Source organism: Syngnathus acus, chromosome 14 (genome assembly GCF_901709675.1).
Source record: "Syngnathus acus chromosome 14, fSynAcu1.2, whole genome shotgun sequence".
Classification (NCBI taxonomy): domain Eukaryota; kingdom Metazoa; phylum Chordata; class Actinopteri; order Syngnathiformes; family Syngnathidae; genus Syngnathus; species Syngnathus acus.
In genome coordinates, this window is record NC_051099.1 from 9749959 (window position 1) to 9776108 (window position 26150).

A 26150-nucleotide genomic window follows, 5' to 3' on the forward strand; every position below is an offset into this window, starting at 1 on the left:
GTCCTGTTGTTTTTGTCGCGGGTACTTGGTATTTATAAATTAGGCGATTTCAGTGTGATTTCTCACCTGTAAAGAATTGCTGGTAGGCTTGATGGTTTCCCTTGAGTTCCCCCCTCTTTTTTGCTAGACTTCCTCTCTTTGGGGGCTTTTAGAACAGCTGGAGTGTTTAGTTTCTGAGGAAAGGGAAAACGACGCACTGTTACACACATCCAAAAGTAGTCATGTTCCACTGTTGAGCCACAGTCCTGCACTTGAAAATATCCATGCAGTGTGGACAAAATGTGTTAGAGTGCTAATACAACCTTATCAATAGTGTGTGCTATGCATCGTTTAAGAAAATATTGTTTCTAGCTAGGAATTCATTTCACTCCAATGCAGCATAATACGCAAATTTTTTATATGGATATTTAACACAAAAAAAAAAAACTGGATATTTTTAGATAAAAACAGGAAAGATTTTTATGTACAGTAATCCCTCGCTACATCGCGGTTCGTTTATCGGGGTTTCACTACATCGCGGATATTTTTTCCACATTAAAAAAAATTATTTAATAAAAGTTGTTCTAAAAACATATTTACAGTATGTGTTACTAATTCTCCATGTTATTTATGTTATTCAGCCGTGCTTTGATTTGAGGTAGTGTGATTTATTTTGAAGGCCGTTTTCAGGCGATACCACTTCCTGTTTTACATTCGTGTCCATATGTCGGTTACAGTGGTACAAGAGTCATTGACGATGTAAGTTGGTCTCCTAACGAGAGAAATGAACGATCACCTGTCTAACCCTTAGGACAATGAAGTATTGCTCCAGATGTTCGTTTATATTCGTTTAGAGGTCCGTTTTCGTGTGTTAGCACGATCGCGAATTGGCAATTTTTCCGCTAACTCGTTAGCCTGCCCAGTACTTCTTGTTAACATGTTACACGCACACATGTATAATATTTATATTTTCAATATTTATACAAAATATTCAGTATGTTATTTATACTATTAATATTTACATGTTTGAAACTATTATTTAATGTTCTAATAATAAAATATGGATTTAAATGGTTTCATATATATTTATTGACACAAAAAATGTACAGATAAAAAAAATAAAAAAACAGATGAGAGGGTGACCGTACTTCGCGGATTTCACTTATCGCGGGTGGTTTTTGGAACCAATTATCCGCGATAAACGAGGGATTGCTGTATCTCATAATCAGCATCCCATCAGGATGGCTATGCCCCAGACCAGGCTAACCAATCAAGAGACACAAGCCCCGTGACCAAATTCACAGGCCGCGTCCTCAAAGGCCATTTTTTCGGCCGATTTACATGACGTCATTTCCGACTCGACGTCACGTGACATGCGAATGCAGCCTTAAAACTGGCCTTCAAATTACTTATTTAGAAACTTAAAACATGTAAACACAACTGCCAGTAGGTGTCAAACAGAGCCTAAAAAATAAAACACTCAAATACAAGGTTTTGCGTGCTTTGGAATTTGTGGATTGACCAATACTTGCACATATAAATTGGGTTTCTGGTTAATGTATCGACATTTATAAAAATGCCATTTAGCCAGCAGTATCTTAGAAATGTTTATTTGTTCAGATTCGTTGCATGGGTAACACTTAAGCATTTTTGATTCACTCGTCTCTTTTCACTGCGTTGAAAAGATTTGTGACGGCGGCTTCGTAGACTTTGTTGACGCCCACATTGCTCCACTTTTTACTACAGCAATGCATTTAACACTGCTTGAAATGTTTATTTGTTCAGATTCGTTACATGAGTAACACTTAAGCATTTTTAATTCACTCGTCTCTTTTCACTCAATTCTGAAAATATTTGTGACGGCGGCTTCGTAGACTTTTGTAACGCCCACATTGCTCCACTCTCTACTACAGCAATACATTCAACACTGCTTGACACACCCACTCGCCCAAGCTGTCAGAAACGAAGATGAAAAAGGTCTTGTACACGTTTTCAGTGTTTCCAGTGGAGCATTTACTTTGAAGTAACAGACACAAGTGGCGTGTCGTCGCTAGACCAATCGCGGCGTCTTCGGGAGGCTTGACGTATTAAACATCGAGAAGAGGGTAGGAAAGCGCAGAAGAAGAACAATTGACAGTAGGATTACGATTGTCAAGTGTGTTTATTACTATTTTTAATACCATTATTTATTGGAGGTCATCGATCTTTGCAATTCATCAAATGCAATTGAGCATGCGTGAGGACGTGGGCGCACCTGGCTACCGCTTCTCGCTGCTCCGACTTTGACTGATTTCTACCTCGATCTCAAGCTGGATTACCGGCTGAAATACCAAGGTTACAGTTTCAAAAACCTCGGCGTGATCTGTGTCTGCTGTCTGCTGGCTGGACTTGCTTTTGCCGTGAGGCTTGGCGTGAGAGCTGTCGACGCTACCTGGACGTGATGGGCTCCTTGGCGGCCCTGCATCGCCGGCCGGCGCTGCCGCGGCTTCCTGCCCCCAGGGCTGTGCCCGGCGCGCCGCCGTTGAGGATGACGCCGTTGCCGCTCGCGCTTCTCACCATCTGGCTTTCGGCTGCGGCTAACGCCTCCACTCATCTCCAGGATCCGCCACTTCTCCACGTCCGTCATGGTACTCCATTACACGTCCGCCGAGCTTCGCCGACTCGTTCCCGCGCTTCCTCTTCCGGGGAATTGGTCACCACACTCCGAGACTTTGCCCTTCTACGCCGATCCCCCTACATCCACCGCGGATCTCGCTGAAAATTAATTTACACTTCAAATACCAAAAACTGTATTCCAACAATTTGGACTGACCGCAGCTCACACAACGGCTTCCACACTTCCTACTTACGTCATCACATCAACCCACGTCATCAGAACTCGTCCTCTGCGAACCTTTTCAACCTCCTGACAATCCCAACCACCTCCCCAATGGCTTTAAAACAAAAGCCCCTGAAAATTGCCCTCTTCGACACACGTTCCCTCAACAATAAAAGCCTTATCCTCAATGAATTCATCATAGACAACAAACTTAATCTGCTCTGCCTAAATGAAACATGGCAAAAACCCCTGGACTATTTCTCACTAAACAAACCACCCCTTCAGGATACTCCTACTTGGACAGCCCACACACTAAGGGCAGAGGGGGTGGCATCGCTGCTATTTTTAATCAAAACCTCAAACCCCGCGCTCTGTCCCTCCCCTCTGCCCCATCATTCGAACATCTGGCTTTTAAACTTCCAGGACCTAAACCCCTCATTACTGTTATTATTTATCGCCCCCCCAAAACAAACCCATCTTTCCTATCTGACCTCTCAGAATTCATCACTGCACTTTTCTCTGTTTCATCATCCCTCCTGCTTCTTGGTGATTTTAACCTGCACATTGATTCCCCTGACTCTAAACATTCTATGGACTTCCTGGATTTCCTCAACTGCTCCGGCTTCACTCAACATTACCTTCCCTACCCACAAGCATGGACACACCCTAGACCTGGTCTGCAGCACTGGCCTCCACATCCACAACATTTCTAGCTTCAACCTCACCATATCTGACCACTTAGCCATCTTATTTGACATTGACACCCCCACCCCCGAACCAAAACAAAACTGCACAATCATCTTTCGCAACCTTAAGTCCATCTGCTCAGACACTATCTCCACCTGCATATCAAAAACCCTTTCCGCCCTCACCCCCCCGGAAAACCCAACGCCCACGGACCTTGTCAACACTTACAACAACATTATGTCTACCTCCTTCAACACAGTGGCTCCTCTGAAAACCAAAACAGTCACTTTTACTCATTCCGCACCCTGGTTCAACCCGGAACTCCATAAACTTAAGAAACAACTCCGACAGCTAGAACGATTATGCAAGAAAACCGGTCTCACAGTCCATGTCCTTGCTTACAAAGACCATATGCATGACTATAAATCAGCCCTTAACAAAGCCCGCTCATTTTATTATTCTGGTATCATCCACTCTGGTTCTTCAAACCCACGTTCACCTGTTTTCGACCATAAACAAACTCCTCAAACCCCACGACAACACTTCATCCTCATTCAACCCAGAGAAATGCGACACTCTTTTGTCATTTTTCAACTCTAAAATAGAAAACATCTACCACCAGCTTGCATCCTCTCTCTCTAGTACCCCACAACCTGAACCCACATTCTTTTCATCATCCATTCCCCGGCTATCAGCTTTTTCCCTCATAACTTCTGCTGACGTCTCCCAAATACTCTCCACCATGAAATCCTCTAACTCCCCCCTGGACCCCATGCCATCCCAACTAGTTAAAGACTGCCTCACCCCCATTGCCCCACTCAACATAGACATCCATCATCAATTCCTCCCTCACCTCTGGCACAGTCCCCTCACCTCTTAAGCTTGTAGCCATCACTCCTCTCCTCAAAAAACCCGGCCTTGACCCTGAGGACCCCAACAACTACAGACCCATCTCTAATCTCACATTTCTATCAAAACTACTGGAAAGAGCCGTCACATCTCAACTCAAGACCCACTTCCTTTCAAATAACCTGTATGAACCATTCCAATCTGGTTTCCGTACACACCACAGCACTGAAACGGCTCTACTCAAAGTCACTAACGATCTCCTGCTTTCCTCTGACTCTGGTTCTCTCACTATCCGTCTCCTCCTTGCCCTCAGTGCTGCCTTTGACACAGTAAACCATTCCATTCTTCTCAACCGCCTAGAATCCATTGGCATCACCAACACCGCCCTCTCCTGGTTCAAATCCTACCTGTCTGACAGATTTCACTACATCACCATTGACCAACACAAATCCTACACCACCCCTGTTGCACACGGAGTCCCTCAAGGATCAGTTCTGGGCCCCATTCTTTTCACTCTGTACATGCTTCCCATTGGACACATCATCCGCCGCCATGGTTTCAATTTCCACTGTTACGCTGACGATACTCAACTCTACATCTCCACCAAAACCATCTCCCCTGCCATTCTCTCCACCCTCACTCGCTGCCTCACAGACATTAAAGACTGGATGACTCAAACTTTCTCAAACTAAACAGTAACAAAACGGAGTTCATCATCTTCGGTCCTAAATTCAGCCTCCCCACCTACCACAACTTCACACTCTGCATTGACGGCCACTCTGTCACTCCCTCCCCTCTAGTCAGAAATCTTGGAATTTAAATGGATTCTAAACTCTCCTTCAAACCACATATCAACCACGTCACCAAAACATCCTTCTTCCATCTACAAAACATTGTACGCCTACGTCCCTTTCTTTCCACCCCTGCAGGAGAGACATTAATTCATGCATTTATTACCTCTAGATTGGATTACTGCAATAGCATCCTGTACGGTCTCCCCTCAACTGTCCTTCACAAACTGTAATATATTCAAAACTCTGCTGCCCGACTGCTCACCCAGCAGACAGCACATCACCCCTGTCCTCCGTCATCTTCACTGGCTCCCCATAAAACAGCGCATACATTTCAAGATCCTTGTCACTACATATAAGGCCCTAAACAACATTGCCCCCATCCGACCTGTCTGAACTCCTGCACCGCTATACCCCCACATGCCGATTCCGCTCTGCTGACGCCAACTTGCTCACCCCCATTACCCCGACCAAATACCGGAGCATTGGGGATAGAGCCTTTGCCATTGCTGCCCCCACTCTCTGGAACTCTCTCCCCCTGACCATCCGTAATCCCGACTCCCTGCACTCCGTCAAATACCATCTCAAGACCCACCTCTTCAATTCTGCATATAACCCCTAACTCTTCGTGTGTGTGTGCGTGTGAATTTTCCATGTAAAGCGGCTTTTGAGTGTTTAGAAAAGCGCTATATAAAACCGATCTATTATTATTATTATTTGCAGTTTGTATTGTATACTACTCTTACAACAATCATGGAGATTGAAATGGATTGAGATGGTGAGCTGTGTAAAAAGTTGGTAGTGGTACCTGGCCAAGGATGTCTCCAAGTAGAGTCCACATTGCTTGGCCTTCACTTCGCAGATCTCCATTGACATTTAGCAGCTCTTCGAGAGATTCACAGAGCTTCATGCATCCATGCACAACAGAGGACAAAATATTAGATTGGTAGTGCCCCACAGACAATTAATATTGCATATACTCTTGAGACATATACATTAGCATTAAGTATAAAAAAAAAAAAAAAAATGTTTGTGTAGTAAGGACATCGCAAACACATGGGTGTGGGTATTTGCAAGAACATAATTTTAAACTACCTTATTTTCCGGACTCCAAGTCACAGTTTTTTTCATAGTTTGGCCGGGGGTGCGACTACCGTATTTTCCCGACTATAAGTTGCATTTTTTTTTCATAGCTTGGCTCGGGGTGCGACTTATATGTGAAATTATTAACACATTATTACCGTAATTTTCGGACTATAAGTTGCTCCGGAGTATAAGTCGCACCAGCCATAAAATGCCCATAAATGTGAAAAAAACATATATAAGTCGCTCCGGAGTATAAGTCGCATTTTGGGGGGCAATTTATTCGACAAAATCCAACACCAAGAACAGACATGAACGAGCAACAACAGGCTAAACGATACGGTATGCTAACGTGACAAACACAAACGAGGAGCTGAGAACGGGCCTGACGTAACATTGTTATTTAAAAAAAACTATTACATAAATAACACGTTTATAAAACCATCTGTGTCACTCCAATTCATTAAATCCATCGATCGTCCTTTGTCAACAATGCCGTGTGCCGCGCCGCAGTTCAAATTATTCCACAGGCCCATACAACGATATATAAACTATATATTAAATAACTATCACATAAACAACAATATTATCAAACCATTTGTGTCACTCCAAATCATTAAATCCATCGATCAAATTTCTCGTCTTTTATCGATCGTCCTTTGTCAACAATGCCATGTGCCGCGCCGCAGTTCAAATTATTCCACAGGCCCATACAACAATATATGAACTATATTTTAAATAACTATCACATAAACAACAATATTATCAAACCATTTGTTTCACTCCAAATCATTAAATCCATCGATCAAATTTCTCGTCTTTTATCGATCGTCCTTTGTCAACAATGCCGTGTGCCGCGCCGCAGTTCAAATTATTCCACAGGCCCATACAACGATATATAAACTATATTTTAAATAACTATCACATAAACAACAATATTATCAAACCATTTGTGTCACTCCAAATCATTAAATCCATCGATCAAATTTCTCATCCTTATGTCATCCTGGTGACAGAGGACATGTCCAGAGGATATGGCGCTTTAAAGTGTTAAGTACTTTATTTGATTTTTTCTCTCTATTTTTCATGTTTTGAATATTGTCAGGGTTTTCCAAACTATCTTGATCGTATGATTATGTTGGAATGTAACCAGTAATAAATAACCTAGGTAGATTAGTTTTATGCTTATGTTGGTGTGTAACCAGTAATAAATAACCTAGCTTGTCCCATCCTACACAATGTCGTAAAACATTCCCTTGCTATGCTTTGACTAGAGGTCAAGGGCTTTCTCTTCTCTATCCAGTCCACTCTCACCCCCACCATGTTTTCCTTAATAAAAATGCTCATGCAGGAGGCGAGAGTCAGACGTCATTCGATCATCGCTGTATGCACAGCGACGAATGGACTCTCCACCTGCAGGTGTCTAAAAAAGACTTAATTGTCTCCCGTGTGGTTCTTGCAAAATAAGTTAGAGTGAGCACCACTCTAACAAATATGTTCAAGATAAAGATATCAAAGCATGTGAAGTGATCAACTATACTAAAAATAACATGTGAAGTGGTCAACTATACTTGTAAGTTATGTGTTAATGATCAAGTAAAACTTTGTGAAAAAAAACATATATAAGTCGCTCCTGAGTATAAGTCGCCCCCCCACCCAAACTATGAAAAAAACCGCGATTTATAGTCCGAAAATTACGGTACTTGATCATTAACATATTACTTATGTACCAGTATAGTTGATCACTTTACATCAGCGGTGTCAAATTCATTTTGGTCTGGGGGCCGCATACAGCTTAATCTGATCTCAAGGGGGCCAGACCAGGAAACTCATTCCAAAATTACATAGAACTAACAGCAAGTCCATTTTTTTCTTTGTATTAATGCAAAGAAGAAATAAATGATAAAAATCTTTACATTAAATTAATTGTCCTTTTACATTTTACTCAGCTTTATTTAATAATTAAATATATATTATAATTAATTAAGTGCAGGCGGCTCGGTGGGGTGCTGTTTAGCAAGCCCGCCTCACACTTCGGAGGGTGCCTGTTTGATACCACCTCTGACCCTCCTTGTGTGGAGTTTGCATGTTCTTCCCGTGCCCGCGTGGCTTTTCTCCGGACACTCCGGTTTCCTCCCACATCCCAAAAACATGCTTGGTAGGCCAATTGAGCACCCCAAATTGCCCCGAGGTGTGAGTGCGAGTGCGGATGGTTGTTCATCTCTGTGTGCCCTGCGATCGGCTGGCAACCGGTTCAGGGTGTCCCCCGCCTACTGCCTGATGAAAGCTGTGATAGGCTCCAGCACGCCTGCGAACCCCGTGGGGACAAGTGGTAGAGAAAATGGATGGATGGATGGATATTTAAGTGCATTATACATTTTAAAAAAAACTGATCACGGTGATTGTACAATGTTTTAAAACATTTAGTCAACAGTTTTGTGGAGCTTAAAGGCAAATGTGGAAAAAACACGGAAAAGTAGCGGGGGGTGTGTATATATATAAACATATGTATATATATATTGTTGAGTTGCATGGTGGATAGGAGGGTAAAAGATGGTGCGTGAGTGTGTATTGGATTTGGCCCAGACGAATTGGCTAAGATGAAATTCCAAATTTCAAAACTTGACATGGAGGACCTGAAGAAGGGGGCCTGAGTAGGGGTTACTTAAAAGTTGGTTCTTCAAAATTAACTATTGTTAAATTGGTAAAGGGGAATTTGTTGGTTGAACCAGTAAACCTCCATTCCCGTTCCAAATTTCACCAGAAGATGGTGCCAAAGTCAGATTGACCTAACATAGTAAATTAATAGTTTAAAAAGTCATTGATTAGATGAAGACTTGTTCTGAGGCACAGCAACACACAATTTTGGATTACCGTTTTTTCCATGTATAATGCGCCCCCATGTATAATACGCACACTAAAAATGGCATGTCGATGCTGGAAAAAAGCCTGTACCCATGTATAATACGCACCCAAATTTTGACTCCTACTTAAGTCCGTAAACGTAAAATTATTTCAGAAAAAAGATCATCTTTGGGAACAACCGGATGTTACACCTCTCTGCCAATCCTGATCCCTCAACAGTGTGGAAAGGTCTGCAGAGCATCACGGGCTACAAGAAACGAACCATCCTGTGGAGAGCCCAAGGCTTGCTAACCAGCTAAATAAGTTCTACTGCAGGTTTGATCGGTCCTCCCACACAACGGGACTTCCTGCAGCACAATCTACATACTCACCACTCCCCACAACTGCTCTGTCCACACCTCTATCATCGTTGTCACCCACTCTCTCTCTTGCAGAGGCCGCGCCCGCACTCCAGGTCCGCGAGGAGGAAGTGCGGCAGATGTTCCGGAGACAAAAGACCAGGAAGGCACCGGGCCCAGACGGCGTGTCACCTTCCTGCTTGAAAGTCTGCGCTGAGCAGCTGGCGCCCACCTTTGCACGGATCTTCAACCGTTCTCTGGAGCTGTGTGAGGTGCCCTCGTGCTTCAAGAGCTCCACCATCGTTCCAGTGGCCAAGAAGCCCGCCATCACAGGTTTGAATGACTATAGACCCGTCGCACTGACATCTGTGGTCATGAAATCTTTCGAGAGGTTAGTGCTGAACCACCTGAAGGAGGTCACGGGCCCCCTGCTTGACCCCCTCCAGTTTGCCTACCGGGCAAACAGGTCAGTGGATGATGCGGTCAACATGGGACTGCACTACATCCTGCACCACCTGGACACCCCAGGAACGTACGCCAGGATCCTGTTCGTGGACTTCAGCTCGGCGTTCAACACCATCGCTCCTGACGTCCTCCAACAGAAGGTCATCCAGCTTGCGGTGCCTGCCCCCACCTGCCAGTGGATCACCAGCTTCCTGACCAACAGGAGACAGCGTGTGAGGCTGGGGGGCATCACATCTGACACCCGGACCACCAATACTGGAGCCCCTCAGGGGTGCGTCCTCTCCCCACTGCTCTTCTCTCTACACCAGGGGTGTCCAAACTACGGTCCAGTTTTTATTGGCCCGCAGCACGTACTGGGCAGGCTAACGAGTTAGCGGAAAGATGCTAATTCGCGATCGTGCTAACACGCGCAAACGGACCTCGAAAGGAAATTAAACGAACATTTGGAGCAATACTACATTGTCCTAAAGGTTAGACACATGTGATCATTCATTTCTCTTGTTAGGAGACACACTTACATCGCCAATGACTCCTGTACCACTGTAACCGACATATGTACAAGAACGTAAAAAAGGAAGTGGTATCGCCTGAAAACGGCCTTCAAAATAAATCACCCTACCTCAAATCAAAGCATGGCTGAATAACATAAATAACATGGAGAATTCTTAACACAAACTGTAAATATGTTTTTAGAACAACTTTTATTATTATACATTTTTTTATAACAAGGTAGAAGTGTACATACTGTAAATATGTTCTTAGAACTCTTTTATTATTATAACAATTTTCTATAACAAGGTACAACACTGTAAATATGTTTTTAGAACTCTTATTATCATAACCTTTTTTTTTTTAAAAAAAGGTACAAGTGTACGCACTGCAATTGTGTGGGCACTCCTTGCCTTCTGCTGGCGTGTGGGCAAGTTTTGTGCCATAATTCCTCAATTTAGAAGTTTTATTTTGACTTTTAATTCTTTTTTTCAATTTGGGAAAAAAATCCGCGATGTAGTGAAACCGCATTAAACAAACCGTGATGTAGCGAGGGATTACTGTACATCACTGAAAATCAAGGCAATTGTGTTTGTCTAATTTGTAAAAAGACGGTTGCCTTGTTTAAGGATTTCAACTTAAAGAGACACTATCAGACTAAACATGCGAACACAAACGACCAGCTACCAGGGAGTGACCGCGCTGATAAAGTGAAGCAGCTCCAAGCTGAACTGGCATCACAACAGCGATTCTTCACACGGGACTGTGAGTCAAAAATAAATATTACTAAAGCAAGCTACGAAGTGGCCATGTTAAGACTGTTGATGTTATGGACCTGTAGACCTGTCACAAACTATTATTTTCTGAAAGATAATGTAAATGACAAGAGCAAAATTCACTATTTTTAAGTTTTAATAATAACAGACAACTTTGCATTACTTATAACTCCCGTTTAAAATGTTCATGAGGCAAAAGTAATTTTAAACTCATGTAAATTTAAGGTATTTCATACAGTTTGTTCAATGTTATCTGACTCTTCAGATATGAATGAAAGGCAGAATTTGTGTTTTTAGAGTTGTTCACATCTGCCTGAGTGACTTATATTTGGTTATTTTGTCATTTGAAAAACAAAGACAATTGTGACAATGAAATTTGTTTTATAACAGTGTGTATTTGCATGACATTTTTGTAGTTAAAAAATGTCCGAAAAAACTATTGGCCCCCGGGCCCCTTCACTTTATCAAATCTGGCCCTCCTTGCAAAATGTTTGGACACCCCTGCTCTACACCAATGATTTCTCCTCAGATGACTCTCCTGTGAAGCTCCTGAAGTATGCAGACGACACCACTCTCATCGGACTGATCCAGGACGGTGATGAGACTGCGTACAGACAGGAGGTGGAGCGGCTGGTCCACTGATGCAACCAAAACCATCTGGAGCTGAACCCGCTCAAGACCGTGGAGATGACAGTGGATTTCAGGCGAGACCCTTCACCACTTTTACCCCTCACTATCCGCAGTAATACTATCCTCTCCACAGACACCTTCAAGTTCCTGGGAACCACAATCTCTCGGGACCTGAAATGGACCGGCCACATCGACTCTGTCCGGAAGAAGGCCCAGCAGAGGCTGTACTTCCTGAGACAGCTCAAGAAGTTCAACCTGCCGCGAGAGCTTCTGAAGACCTTCTACACTGCCATCATCCAGTCTGTCCTCTGCACCTCCATCACTGTCTGGTTTGGATCAGCCTCCAAACAAGACAAGCACAGACTGCAACGGACAATCAGGACTGCAGAAAAGATCATTGGAATCAACCTCCCATCTATCCAAGACTTGTACCTGTCCAGGACCAGGAAACGTGCAAGGAACATCTCTACAGACCCTTCTCACCCAGGTTGCAGTCTGTTTGAACTACTCCCCTCCGGACGGCGTTATAGAGCTCGGTACGCCAAAACCAGCAGACACCGAGACAGCTTCTTCCCCCAGGCTGTTGCTCTGATGAACTCACACCACTCATAGAGTCTCAGAGGCATTACTGTGCATTAACATCCTGCTCTTCACACCTTTTGAATTTGTCTACACTGTTTTTGCCATTATTCACATGTCCTGAGTGTTGTTAGTCACCTATATGTTGAACAGAGGGTGTGTTTTACCGAAGTCAAATTCCTTGTTTGGCACGCTCAAACATGGCGAATAAATTCTGCCGGTCAGTATCACTGCGCATGCAGTAGCAAACTCGATAGCGAAGAAATATGTGAGACTCTCAACGGGATCACCAATATTTGAGTGATGTTCCAGTTATCACAATTATTTATTATTATAATAATAATATATATAACACTGGGTCGCACGTCCGCCTCACAGTTAGGAGGGTGCGGGTTCGATTCCACCTCCGGCTCTCCCTGTGTGGAGTTTGCATGTTCTCCCCGGGCCCGCGTGGGTTTTCTCCGGGCACTCCGGTTTCCGCCCACATCCCAAAAACATGCTTGGTAGGCCGATTGAGCACTCCGAATTGTCCCTAGTGCGAGTGCGAATGGTTGTTTGTCTCTGTGTGCCCTGCGATTGGCTGGCAACCGGTTCAGGGTGTCCCCCGCCTACTGCCCGATGACAGCTGGGATAGGCTCCAGAATGCCCACGACCCCCGTGGGGACTAAGCGGTACAGAAAATGGATGGATGGATGGATATATAATAATTATGTATTTATTATTCACAATTGTCATGGTGATCTTTCTGGTGATTTCTTAACTAGGCTGGATGTATTTTTTTTGTTGGCGTTGATTTCTCCGACCGCCCAGAAAGGCACCACCGCGATCAGTTAGGTTAAAATGAAAAGAGAGGAAAGTGACGTGCGGACATGTGAAAAAGGCGGCTCTGTATGGGAGAGAAGTTGAAGAGGAATAAAAACACCCTTGGAAACCAAAACTTGCCCCTCGTCGTGACTCGGAGCCGCAACAAATGTTTCGGATTTGTGTAGGGTACATTGTGACAGCAAACGAGCAGGTGATCGAGCAAGCGTCTGATACGAGAGCATTGTGTTCGTATGGAGCGTGTTTGAAGTGAACAGCAGAGAAGAAAGGCACAAGGCAAAGTGTTGTGAAATAAAATATTACCTGTAATACGCATTTTGTTATTTGCTGATTGAAACTGCTAATTAAACTGTGAATTGAAACTAATAGGTAGAGAACTGAACTCTCGCTCTTTATATAGCTGACGTGTCTTGCGCATCCGTTCTGCGCATACCGTCATGGCGGCCTCCGTATGATACCCGGTCTGCGATGGAGATTAAAAAACAAACAATATTTGACAATAACACACCATCAAGGATTGCACCATCGCATCAAACGATGTCAAAGTCAAAGTCAAAGTCAGCTTTATTGTCAATCCCTTCATATGTCAAGACACACAAAGAAACCGAAATTCCGTTTCCTCTATCCCACGGTGACGAGACATACAAGTAGACGACACAAAATAAAAACAAGAAGGCACAAACAATAAATAATAAATAAAAAAATAATAAATAAATGAAATGAGCGATGAATAAATAATAAACCAATAACACAATATACATACAAGTAAACAACACAAAAAATAAAAACAAGAAGGCACAAAAAAAGAATAAATAAGAGTGATGAATAAATAATAAATAAACAAATAAACAAATAACATAATAAATAAGAGGAGCAAAACTGAGCCAGTGTGCATACAGCAGACAGTAAGCATAGCGCAAAGAACAGGACGCTACGCAGAAAGGGGGAGCGAGTTCAGGATCCTAACAGCCTGGAGTATGAAGCTGTTGGAGAGTCTGGTGGTGCGGGAGCGCAGGCTCCTGTACCGCCTCCCAGAGGGCAGAAGATCAAATAAAGAGTGAGCGGGGTGACTCACATCACTCACAATCGTGGTCGCCTTGCGGGTGAGATGGGAGGTGTAAATGTCCTTCAAGGAGGGGAGAGAAGCACCAATAGTCTTACCAGCCGTTTTCACTATGCGCTGCAGGGGCTTCAAGTCGTAGTCAGTGCAGCTGCCACCCCAAACAGCAATACAGCTGGAGAGGACGCTCTCAATGGTGCCGCGGTAAAATGTAGTCATGACGGCCGGAGGAGCGCCCGCTCGCCTGAGTTTCCGAAGGAAGTACAGGCGGCGCTGGGCCTTCTTCGCCAGTGATGCGGTGTTGGTGGACCAGGAGAGATCCTCACTGATGTGCACCCCCAGGAACCTGGCGCTGCTCACTCTCTCCACCACAGCACCGTCGATGGTCAGTGGCAGGTGTTGGGCGTGACCCTTCCGGAAGTCAACAACAATCTCCTTGGTCTTGTCGACGTTCAGCAGGACGTTGTTGTCCCTGCACCACGTGGTCAGAAGGTCAACCTCCAACCTGTATTGAGTCTCGTCTCCCTTGGTGATTAGACCCACCAGAGTCGTGTCGTCAGCAAATTTCACTATGCGGTTGTTGCTGTAGGTTGCAGTGCAGTCATGCGTCAGCAGGGTGAAGAGCAGCGGACTGAGCACGCAGCCTTGGGGGGCCCCCGTGCTCAGCGTGATGCTGGCGGAGATTTTGTCGCCAACACGTACCACCTGAGGCCTCTGACAGAGTCAGTCCAGTAGCCAGTTGCAGAGGTAGGTACTGAGGCCCAGCTTGTCGAGTTTGCAGATGAGTCGTTGTGGCACAATGATGTTGAAGGCAGAACTGAAGTCCACAAACAGCAATCTCACATACGAGTCCCTTCTTTCCAGGTGGGTGAGGGCCGAGTGGAGGGCAGAGCAGATGGCATCCTCAGAGGACTGTTTGGCTCGGTACGCAAACTGGAAGGGGTCTATGGTGGGGGGGAGAATGGATCTAATCTCCATGACAAGCCGCTCAAAGCACTTCATGATGATGGGCGTCAGTGCCACGGGGCAGTAGTCATTGAAGCAGGACGGAGCAGGTTTCTTCGGCAAAGGTACGATGGTGGCAGCCTTGAAACACGAAGGGACGATGGCCTGCTGCAGGGAAATGTTAAAGATGTCCGTGAAGACACCCGTCAGCTCCCCAGCGCAGTCCTTCAGCGCTTGACCTGGGATGTTGTCAGGGCCCGCCGCCTTACGGGTGTTGATAGCGGCAAGCGCCCTCCTCACGCTATCGGCAGAGAGGCACAGGGGCCGCTCGTGTGGAGGGGTCTTCAACGGGCAAGTTATGTTCTGAGCCTCGAAGCGAGCAAAGAAGCGGTTAAGATCGTTGAGCAGACGGATGTCGCCCTTACAGCTCTGAGGTGCGGGCTTGTACTCCGTGATGGTCTGAATGCCCTGCCAAAGGCTCTGTGCATCCCTGCTGTCCTTGAAGTGGGCGGTAATCTTGCAAGAGAATGCCCTTTTCGCTTCCCTGATGCCCTCGCTGTCCTCAAGCCAGCCTCATCCCCCGCTCTGAAGGCTTTGTCCCTGGCCCTCAGCAGCCTGAGGACAGTCCCTGTCAGCCATGGCTTCCAGTTAGCCCGAGTGACGATGAATTTCGAGTGGGTCACATCATCAATGCACTTCGTGATGTAAGAGGAAACAGTCAGGACACTCCTCTATGTCCGTCCGATCGTTGCAAGTGGCCGCCTGCTTAAACATTTCCCAGTCAGTAGACCCAAAGCAGTCTCGAAGCGCATCAGAGGCACCCTCAGGCCACACTCTAACCCGCTTGCGAACCGGCCTAGATGCTTTCACCATTTGTCTGTATGCGGGCAAAAGCATGACAGTGATATGGTCAGAAAGTCCAAGAAGGGGGAGGGGGGGCGGCTTTGAAAGATCCTTTATGTGAAGAGTAGACCAGGTCCAGGAAGCTGTCGCCACGTGTTGGAAAATTAACATGCTGGTGAAGCCTCGGAAAATTGGGTACCATGATTGGGTATATAAAGAGCCTCCCCAAACATGCTCAGTCATTCACAAGCAAGGATGGGGCGAGGTTCACCACTTAATCCACAACTGCATGAGAAAATAGTTGAACAGTTTAAGAACAACATTTCTCAAAGCAAAATTGCAAGGAATTTAGGGTTTTCAAAATCTACGGTCCATAATATCATCAAAAGGTTCAGAGAATCTGGTGAAATCACTGCACGTAAGCGCCACGGCCAGAAACCAAGACTGAATGACCGTGACCTTCGATCCCTCAGACGGCACTGCCTTAAAAACCGACATGAGTGTGTAAAGGATATCACCAAATGATCTCAGGAAAACTTCAGAAAACCACTGTCAGTAAATACAGTTAATCACTACATCAGTAAGTGCGGGTTAAAACTCTCCCATGCAAAGCAAAAGCCATTTATGAACAACATCCAGAAACGACGCCGGGTTGTCTGGGCCCGAGCTCATGTAAAATGGACAGATGCACAATGAAAAAGTGTTTTGTGTTCTGATGAGTCCACTTTTCAAATTGTTTTTGGAAACACTGGACGTTGTGTCCTCCGGACCAAAGAGGAAGCGGACCATCCGGACTGTTATCAATGCAAAGTTCAAAAGCCAACATCTGTGAAGGTATTGAGGTGCAATAGTTCCCATGGTGTTGGTGACTTACATTTCTGTGAAGGCAACATAAATGCTGAAAAGTACATACAGATTTTGGAGCAACATATGCTGCAGTCCAAGCGACGTCTTTTTCATGGACGCCGCTGCTTATTTCAGCAAGATAATGCCAAGCCACATTCTGCACGTGTTACAACAACGTGGCTTCAAAGTAAAAGAGTCCAGGTTCTCCCCTGGCCCGCTTGCATTCTGGGTTAGGGTTAGGATCTGTCTCCCATTTAAAATGTGTGGCGCATTATGAAGCGTAAAATACGACAGGGACGACCCCGGACTGTTGAACAACTGAAGCGGTTCATCAAGAAAGAATGGGAAAGAATTCCACATGAGAAGCTAAGAGAATTAGTTTCCTCTCTTCCAAAACGTTTATTGAGTGTTACTAAAAGGAAAGGTGATGTAACCAAGTGGTAAACATGCCCTTTCCCAACTTCTACTGCACGTGTTGCAGCCATGAAATTCTAAGTCAATTATTATTTGAAAAATAAAATAAAGTTTATGAGTTTGAGCATTAAATATGTTGTCTTTGTAGTATTCAATTGAATATAGGTTGAAAAGGATTTCCAAATCATTGCATTTTGGTTTTATTTACATTTTACACAATTTCCCAACTTCAACCGAATCCAGTTTGTTTAAAAAAAAAAATTCTCAACGGATTTACCCGATTCACGAAAATGATACTTTCGACAGAAAAAGACACGGAAATCCGCAGATCCGACATAATTCTGTGAAGGCGATGGCCTTCACATGTTATTCTACACCATTCTCTATTATTATTGTGTGAAGGCAATGGCCTTTACACATGTTATTCTACACCATTCACTTTATTATTGTGTGAAGGTGATGGCCTTCACACATATGTTATTCTACTCCATTCACTTTATTGTGTGAAGGCGATGGCCTTCACACATATGTTATTCTACTCCATTCACTTTATTATTATTGTGTGAAGGCGATGGCCTTCACACATATGTTATTCTACACCATTCACTTTATTATTATTGTGTGAAGGCGATGGCCTTCACACATATGTTATTCTACACCAGGGGTGGCCAACCCGCGGCTCGCGAGCCGCATGCGGCTCTTTGGCTGGTTCCATGCGGCTCTTTTACGTTCATATCAACATTTGTGTTTATTTTTTGTGCGTATTTGCTTCGCTTGAGTTCAATATGGTATTTTGGTCAAACGCGCATGCACCTGAGGTGAAATCCCGCAAAGGAGGAGGGACAAACCCATTTGAGGAGTGTCAATTTCGCTCTAAAAATGGCAAGGAAAAAATGCACAGCTAAACGAATATATGAGGATGAACACAGGACGTTTTTAACAGAGTTAAAGTTGTTTTTTGTTGAACGCAATGGCAAGCCATTCTGTCTGATATGTCGGACGTCATTAGCGCATTTAAAAGCTTCAAATGTTCAGCGCCACTTCAGCTCACTTCATGCCAATATCGATAAGGACTTTCCAAAAGGGACTGAATTTCGCAAGCACAAGTTTGGACACTTTGAAAAGTCAGGCAGAAAAATAGGTACAGTTTTTCAAAAAAATTACGAAGCACTCAGAGACTGTCACGCTTGCATTGTTTCAACTGGCTTGGAACATTGCACGGGCTAAAAAGCCATACAATGAAGTGGAGTTTGTTAAAAAATGCCTCAGTGACGTTATTGAAATCTTGTCTCCTGAAAACGACAAACTAAAACGAATGGTCTGTCCCGCCACAAATAGTAAGTGAAAAAACTTGTGTTTTTGTTTGTGGAATTTGTTGAACTGAGAGTTTGTCTGTGTGAGACAATGCACACAATGTTCATTGTTGAAAATGTGGTCTTTGGTCTGTGGTTTTAGTACTGTAGGAGTCAATTTGTCATTATCATGTTGGTGCGTGACATGATAATGTCACACAATAAATTTGGCTGAGCAGAGGTGTGTGTGTGTGTGTGTGCGCGCGCGCGCTTGTGCGTGTGAGTGTGCATGTGTGTGTGTGTGGGGGGGGAATGTTCATGTGTGCTCATGTGTATGATGTGGCTCTTTGCGATGACACAGTAAAAAATGTGGCTCTTATTCTCTGACTGGTTGGCCACCCCTGTTCTACACCATTCACTTTATTATTATTATTATTATTAGTGTGAAGGTGGAGACCTTCACACTATTGTTATTCCTGTCCTTTATTAGTGTGAAGGTGAAGACCTTCACACTATTGTTATTCCTGTCCTTTATTGTGTGAAGGCGAAGGCCCCGTTCAAACTTTCACACGTTCCAAAAATTCATGTCACGCTTGCTACCATTTTTCTTGTTCATAACATTTACCGTTTTTGCGTAATTAGCAAATTTGTGGCTTAAAATCCCCCATTCATTCTTAATGGCAATGTCAACACGAGCCATTTTCCTGTAGTGGTTTCGAATTTCACGTGTTTCTCACATTGGGCGTCTCATCATTACACAAACTCACACGTCACGTTTTCTGCAGTTTTTTTCGTTCTCAACATTTACCGTTTTTGCATAATTTGTACATTTGTGGTATAAGATTACGCATTCATTCGCATTCAACATAAACATTCATCACATGAAGCAAATTCCACCTTCTGAGCAGAAGGAACCTGATTAGCCCAGTTGTAGAGCAAGCGTCTTCTAACACGAACCCTTACTCTGGAGTGGGTTCAAATCTCATCTCTTATTACACAAATTCACGTCATGTTTTCTGCAGTATTTTTCGTTCTAAACATTTAACGTTTTTGCATAATTAGTACATTTGTGGTATAAGATTACGCATTCGCATTCAACATAAACATTCATCACATTAAGCAAATTCCACCTCTTCAGCAGTAGGAACTTGATTAGCTCAGTTGTAGAGCAAGCATCTTCTAACACGAGCCGTTACCCTGGAGCCGGTTCAAATCTCACCTTGGTAGTTATTACACAAATTCACGTCATGTTTTCTGCAGTATTTTTCGTTCTAAATATTTAACGTTTTTGTATAATTAGTACATTTGTGGTATAAGATTACGCATTCATTCATTCAGCCAGTGCTGTCAATTTAGGATAGCGTGGTAGGAGATACTAGTAAAATGTGTCCAAGCCCACAGAGGCAAATTTGTCCTTTAATTCTACATCATACTGCAAATCAATGATTTCAAGTTTCATGTCAACAGGCACATCAGAAGCTCTGACTGTGAATGGTGAGCGAAAAACTGCAAAATCTGTCTTGAGTTCGCTAAAGACCTGAAATTGTTTCTCAAACTCCCTCAGCAACCCTGAAATGTTGTCTTTGTACTGTTTCACATCAGGATTAACGCTTTCTGCGCACACATCTCGGAGACAGGGAAAATGGCCAGGGTCTCCGCTTGCTATCTGCGTCTCCCATAACGTGATCTTTAACTTGAATGCACGTATGCTGTCATAATACTGCGTTACAAAATTTTTGCATCCCTGCAACATTCTGTCAGGGCTGTGGACTCGGACTCGGGGACTCGGACTCGGTCGGACTCGGTCATTTTTGCCTGACTCGGACTCGGAGCTGATTTTGACCGAGTCCACCGAGTCCGACAATAAAAAAAATACGTTCAATTTTATTTTCATCATGCTGCTGAGAATGCGCGTAGGAATACTGTCCACAGCCCTGCTACGGTTATTTAATGTTTTGGTTGCCCTGGTTACAGAGGCGTTGCTACACTAAAGGGAGGGGAGATTGTGTCTGTAGCAACGCTGATTAGCTAAAGAATGTAGTGTGGTGTAAATTAGCACTCAACCAGCTGTTCGTCTCCTATTGTTGGCTGACTCGTTCGCGAGTGAGATCAGATAACTTGAATTGCCGCTTTCCTGTGGAACAATGCAACTAAACCTTTGCTAGACTTTATCTACCGTAATTTTCGGACTATAAGTCGCGTTTTTTTTTCATAGTTTGGGTGGGGGGGGCGACTTATACTCAGGAGCGATTTATATACATATATATGGGGTTTTTTTCACTTTTTTGGGCATTTTATGGCTGGTGCGACTTATACTCCGGTGCGACCTATAGTCCGAAAATTACGGTACTTAGTAAATTAACACACAATAAGTAACTTGTCCTAAACACTTAAACAAACATTGAGTAAATATGGGATAACTTGTACGCAACTACTTCAAACTGTATATAACGCTTGACAAAGAAAAACAGTTCTGACCAACAACAATCTATGAACCAAATCAGAACACTTCGCCTATGCAAATATGCTCTGCTCATTGTTGGTGAAGGCTTCTTACAGGAACAAAAACACACACACACACAACAAAAGGACAGTAAGGACTCGGAGACAGATGGCTGACAGGGAACAAAAGACATCTCTGTCACTAAAGAGGAAGAATTTAAATAACAACCCGCGACGGTGAGATTAAAATCAAGACTCTTGCCATCAAGGACACCGACGGGGGGCATGACAGTGAGGCGGTCAAGAATGTCATCAACGCCGTCATCAAGGATTTTGACCTGCATGTCCTCTCCATCGTCGTCGATAACGCAGCGACCATGAGCAAAGCCGTGCGGCTCATCAATGAGGACGACGAAGATGCTGATGATACTGAAAACGAAATGGATGAGGACGAGGGGGGCGTCAATCTGGACGACGAGGTCCAGCTTGAGAAGTTCGCTGGGATTCAGGATGCCGATTTTCGAATGATTCATCACATGCGCTGTGCTATTCACACGCTGCAACTGGCAATTCGTGACGGATTGAAGGCAGAGCATGTCATGAAACTACTGGATAAAGTCCGACGGGTGGTGAAGAGACTGTGGACCCCCAATCTGCTTGCTGTCCTCCGTCGTCGAGGAGGTCTTCTCCCCGTCGTCGATGTGCCCACCCGTTGGGGAAGCACCTACCTCATGACAAAACGGCTCCTTCATCTACGAGAGCATGTCCAGGACTTGGCGGCTGCTTCTCCGGAACTTCTCCTTAACGAGTCAGAATGGAAGAAGCTTGAGACCTTGGCCACGATCCTCAAGATGCCATACGATGTCACTGTCAAGCTCCAGTCGGCCTCAATCACCCCCGGCAGCTTTCTCAAGGAGTGGTCGGCCTTGAAGGCAGCGTTGCGCAAGCAGCCCCTTCTGGCTTCACCAATCGCCAATTCAATGGAGCAACGAGAGGACAAGCTCTTCGACAATGATTTTTTTCTGGCAGCCGTCTTCGTCGATGCGCGTTACCGCATTCTCCTCAGCGAAGAGCAGATGGAGCGCGCCAAGAATGGCCTCCGTGCCGTTGTGAGGCGAATCCGGTCTCGTACCCACCAGCACCTGGAGGGGCCGTCGATGGAGGCCGAGGTTGATGGCTCCACATCGACGGAGGAGGATGAATTTGAAAAAGAACTTGACAGCATTGAGCGCCGCCAGCGTTTGTCGGCCGCCACCTCGCCAACCGACATAGATGAAGAAATTGGGGCAATGTTGGCACTTGGTCGAATGAAAGAGAGCCCATTTGTTACAGCTGATCGTTATCCGTCCGGCCTCAAGGCAGCGACTCGGACACTAACAGCAATGCCAATCAGCCAAGTCAGCGTAGAGCGCCTGTTTTCCGGGCTCAAGTTTATCATGTCTGATCAGCGCGATGAAGGCTGACTTGGTTGAGGCGATTTTGTTCCTAAGAACAAACTAAAGTCGTTGAATTGAAACTTGAAAGTATCTGTTTATTGTATTTCGTTTATATGTTTAATAAAGACAAAGGCATCACAAAACTGTTGTAATTATTTAGATTTTGATCTAAATTAGCCTTGAATAAAGACTAAGCAGTCACATGAATTAACAGAAAAATGGACAGCCGGACTCGGACTCGTGGTCAAGAGGCCGGACTCGGACTCGGTGCAAAAATCCGACCGAGTCCACAGCCCTGGTTCAGATTATTCAACCATAAATGCAAGGTCCTGCAGCCAAAGTTGGCACGGTAATTCCTGAACAGGTTTTCCCTTTTCTCCATAAATGCTTTGACACTAATGCAACTTGGCTAGCAATTACGTAGCTGGCTATCACCGCACCATCACTGACATCTCGGCTCCGGGTGAAAACAGATTGCTGTTTCCTCAGACAAAGCAACATTTCATTTACCTTCTGTTTTCTCAGTTCTCCGTGCAAGCTGTATTTTTCACCATGCTGAGTTTTATAGTGGCGCCAAATATCGTACTCCTTAAGCACCGAAAATTTATCTCCGGGCCGGACTAAAGGCCCTGGCGGGCCGGTTCTGGCCCGCGGGCCGTACGGTTGGCCTGCTGCTTTACATGTTATTTCCAATTTAAACCTCATGAGGTCCCACTAGGCCTGTGGAATAATGGAACCTTAACTGACAATGAGTCTGAATCCATTCACTGACTTCCGGAGTGAGGAGTTGTTTATAACACTGAGGACAGAGATTGACACAGAGGACGAGGATTTCGATGGATTTAATGATTTGGAGTGACACGGATGGTTCAATGAACTTGTTATTTATGTTAAAGTTATTTGATATGTAGTTTATTTAGTGTAGCAACTTGTATATTGTTGGAGTTCAGGAGTTTCCGATTGTCTAGGGAGGCCGTGAAGGCAGCAGGCGGGAGGAGACGGGAAGAGAGATCCGGGGCGCTTTGTTAGAGTGAGTCTACACCAGGTCCTGTTGATCAGCTCATCAGCAAGCTCTATTAAGGCTGATCGCGATCCTGATTATTTGAATCAGGTGTGTTGCAGGGGGGATACATCTAAAACAGGCTGGATTGGCGCCCTTGAGGACCGGAGTTGGTGACCCCTGGTCTACACACTGTGTGTTGGCTTGTATGTTGAACTCAATACAGTTACAATTCCACAGATCTGTGGAATAATTGGAGCCGCAACTGACGACGAGTCTAACGTCAGCGCCGAATGTACTTCCGGAGTCAGCAGCGGTGGTTTTTTTTTATTTTCAAGTGACACAGAGGAAGATTTGGAGTGACACGGATGGTTTGATAAACGTGTTATTTATGTTATAGTTATTTGAATAATTGTTAATATGTTACATCAGGCACATTCTCAGTTCCTCGTTTGTGTTTATGTAATGTTAGCATTCCGTATCGTTTAGCCTGTTGTTGCCTGTTCACATCCGTTCTTGGTGTTGGATTTTGTCAAATAAAGTTATCCCAAAAATGTGACTTGTACTCCGGTGTGATTTATATATGTTTTTTTCTTCTTTATTATGCATTTTATGGCTGGTGCGACTTGTACTCCGGAGCGACTCATAGTCCGGAAAATACGGTAATTGAAGTCTTATTCAATAAAATATGACTGAATCTGTAATAGTTTAAAACTCATTTGATCCAACACTGTTAACATAGTTTTAGCAAATGCACGTAAAGCCACATACAAATCCTGATAAGTAGAAAGCATTTGCTGGTAGAAAGGTAACTGTAAAAAACCTGATAAACCTAGTTTAATTAATTCAAGAATATACTTAATTGATGGTTTCATAAAAACTGGTTTAGGTTGTTCACTCACCTTGTTGTACTCCACGTGCAGTTTGTCTTGCTCATTCTCCAGCTTGTCTTTTAAGGTCTTCTGTTCAGATATGTTGTCCTGGATCTGGATCATTCGCATATTACGCTCTGGATATCAATGGGACAAAATATCAATAGCAAGATCAATCTATGTAGCAAAATCACATAAGAGTGTACCAATGGCAGATATTAATTCTAGTGATTGGTAAAATTGTGTGTCTTTTAGGTTATTTGCAAGGGCATCTCTGCCTCATCTTGCCTCACAATCATGAATTGTATGAAGAAAAATATGCTGTTATAAGCAGGAATAGGCAATGCTGGTCTTCAAAAGCCTCAGTCCCACCTATTTTAGAAGTTTTCCTCCAACACACCAGATTCAAATGATCAGGATTACTATATTTTTTGTCCTTTCCCTGTCCTGACTGTTTTTGCCTATGCACATTTTAATGCTCACGTGGGCAATGATAGTGAAACCTGGAAGGCCGTTACTGGGAAGAATGCTCCCCCTCAATCAGAAGCCGAGTGGTGTTCTTTTATTGGACTGTGCACGGCACAGACTGCGGTTCGATGATCGACTTTGTAGTCATGTCATCGGATTGACTACAAAGTCATGTCATCGGATTTGCCAGATATTTTGGACACGCAGGTTAGGAGAAGGACAAAGCTATCAACTGATCACAACCTGGTGGTGTGTTGGCTCTGATGGTGGGGGAAGATGCCGGTTCGACCTGGCAGACCCAAACATATGATTAGGGTTTACTGGGAATGTCTGGGAGTCCCATTTAAGAAAGAGTTTCAACTCCCACGTTTGGCAGAACTTTGCCCACTTCCCGACGAAGGCGGAAGACATTGAGTCTGGGTGGACCATGTTCCATGCCTCCAATCTTGAGGTGACCAATTAGAGCTTATTCAAGTGTATTCAAGTTGTAAGGTGGTTGGTGCCTGACGTGGATACCAGCGGTTAAGAATGCTATCAAGCTGAAGAAAGAATCTTATCGGGCATTGTTGGCTTGTGGGATTCTGAAGGCAGCTGAGAGGTACGGGATGGCCAAGCAGAAAATAGCTCAAGCGGTCGCTAATCCAAAAACTCAGGTGTGGGAGCCGTTTGGCGAGGCCCTTTGTCACAGATTCTGTTCATAATTTATGGACAGAATTTCTAGGCACAGCCGAGGCATTGAGGAGGTCCGGTTTGGTGGCCTCAGTATTGCATTTCTGCTTTTTGCAGATGATTTGATGCTGTTGGCTTTTTCAAGCTATGATCTCTATCTCTCTGAAGCGGTTCGCAGCAGAGTGTGAGACGACTGAGTTGAAAATCAGCACCTCCAAACTTGAGACTATGGTCCTCAGTCAGAAAAAGATGGAATGCCCTCTCCCGGTAAGAGATGAGATCCTGCCCCATGTGGAAGAGTTCAAGTATCTTGGGTTTTTGTTCACGAGTGAGGGCAAGATGGAACGGGAGATCGACAGGCGGATTGGTGTAGCTGTAGCATCTGCTGTGATGCGGACCCTTTATCGGTCTGTCGTGGCGAAGAATGAACTGAGTCGAAAGGCAAAGCTCTCAATTTACTGGTTCAGCTACATTCTAACCCTCACCTATGGTCTGAGTCTGTCACAGATGGACACCCAATTTCACTGATGACTGACACAAGCCCAGCTTGTCTTTTGTATGTTTATTGTGCTAAGTTCCCTTTGGATGTAAAATGTGTCTTTGGCATGAGAGTTTGGCGGCAGGTGTTCACTTGCTTAAGTCACTCCCGCCACATGTACCAGAGAAGAGGCGGGGCATTTTTCATTGAAATA

At 44.4% G+C, this 26150-nt stretch overlaps 1 protein-coding gene across 8 annotated transcripts in view; it reads right to left on the reverse strand.

Annotated features, from left to right (window-relative positions):
- Nucleotides 1-26150, reverse strand: part of phf14 (PHD finger protein 14) — a 163271-nt gene that overhangs the window by 55331 nt on the left and 81790 nt on the right. For all 8 annotated transcript variants that reach the window (XR_005100216.1, XM_037270210.1, XM_037270207.1 and 5 more), the window contains exons 10-12: nucleotides 24352-24458; nucleotides 5933-6028; nucleotides 67-173 (exon numbers count right to left, since the gene is read on the reverse strand). Coding sequence is in view for 7 of the 8 variants with exons in the window: in XM_037270210.1 (XP_037126105.1) it covers nucleotides 67-173; nucleotides 5933-6028; nucleotides 24352-24458 (310 nt within the window). In the remaining variant the exon portion in view is untranslated. The remainder of the gene's footprint in view (nucleotides 1-66; nucleotides 174-5932; nucleotides 6029-24351; nucleotides 24459-26150) is intronic.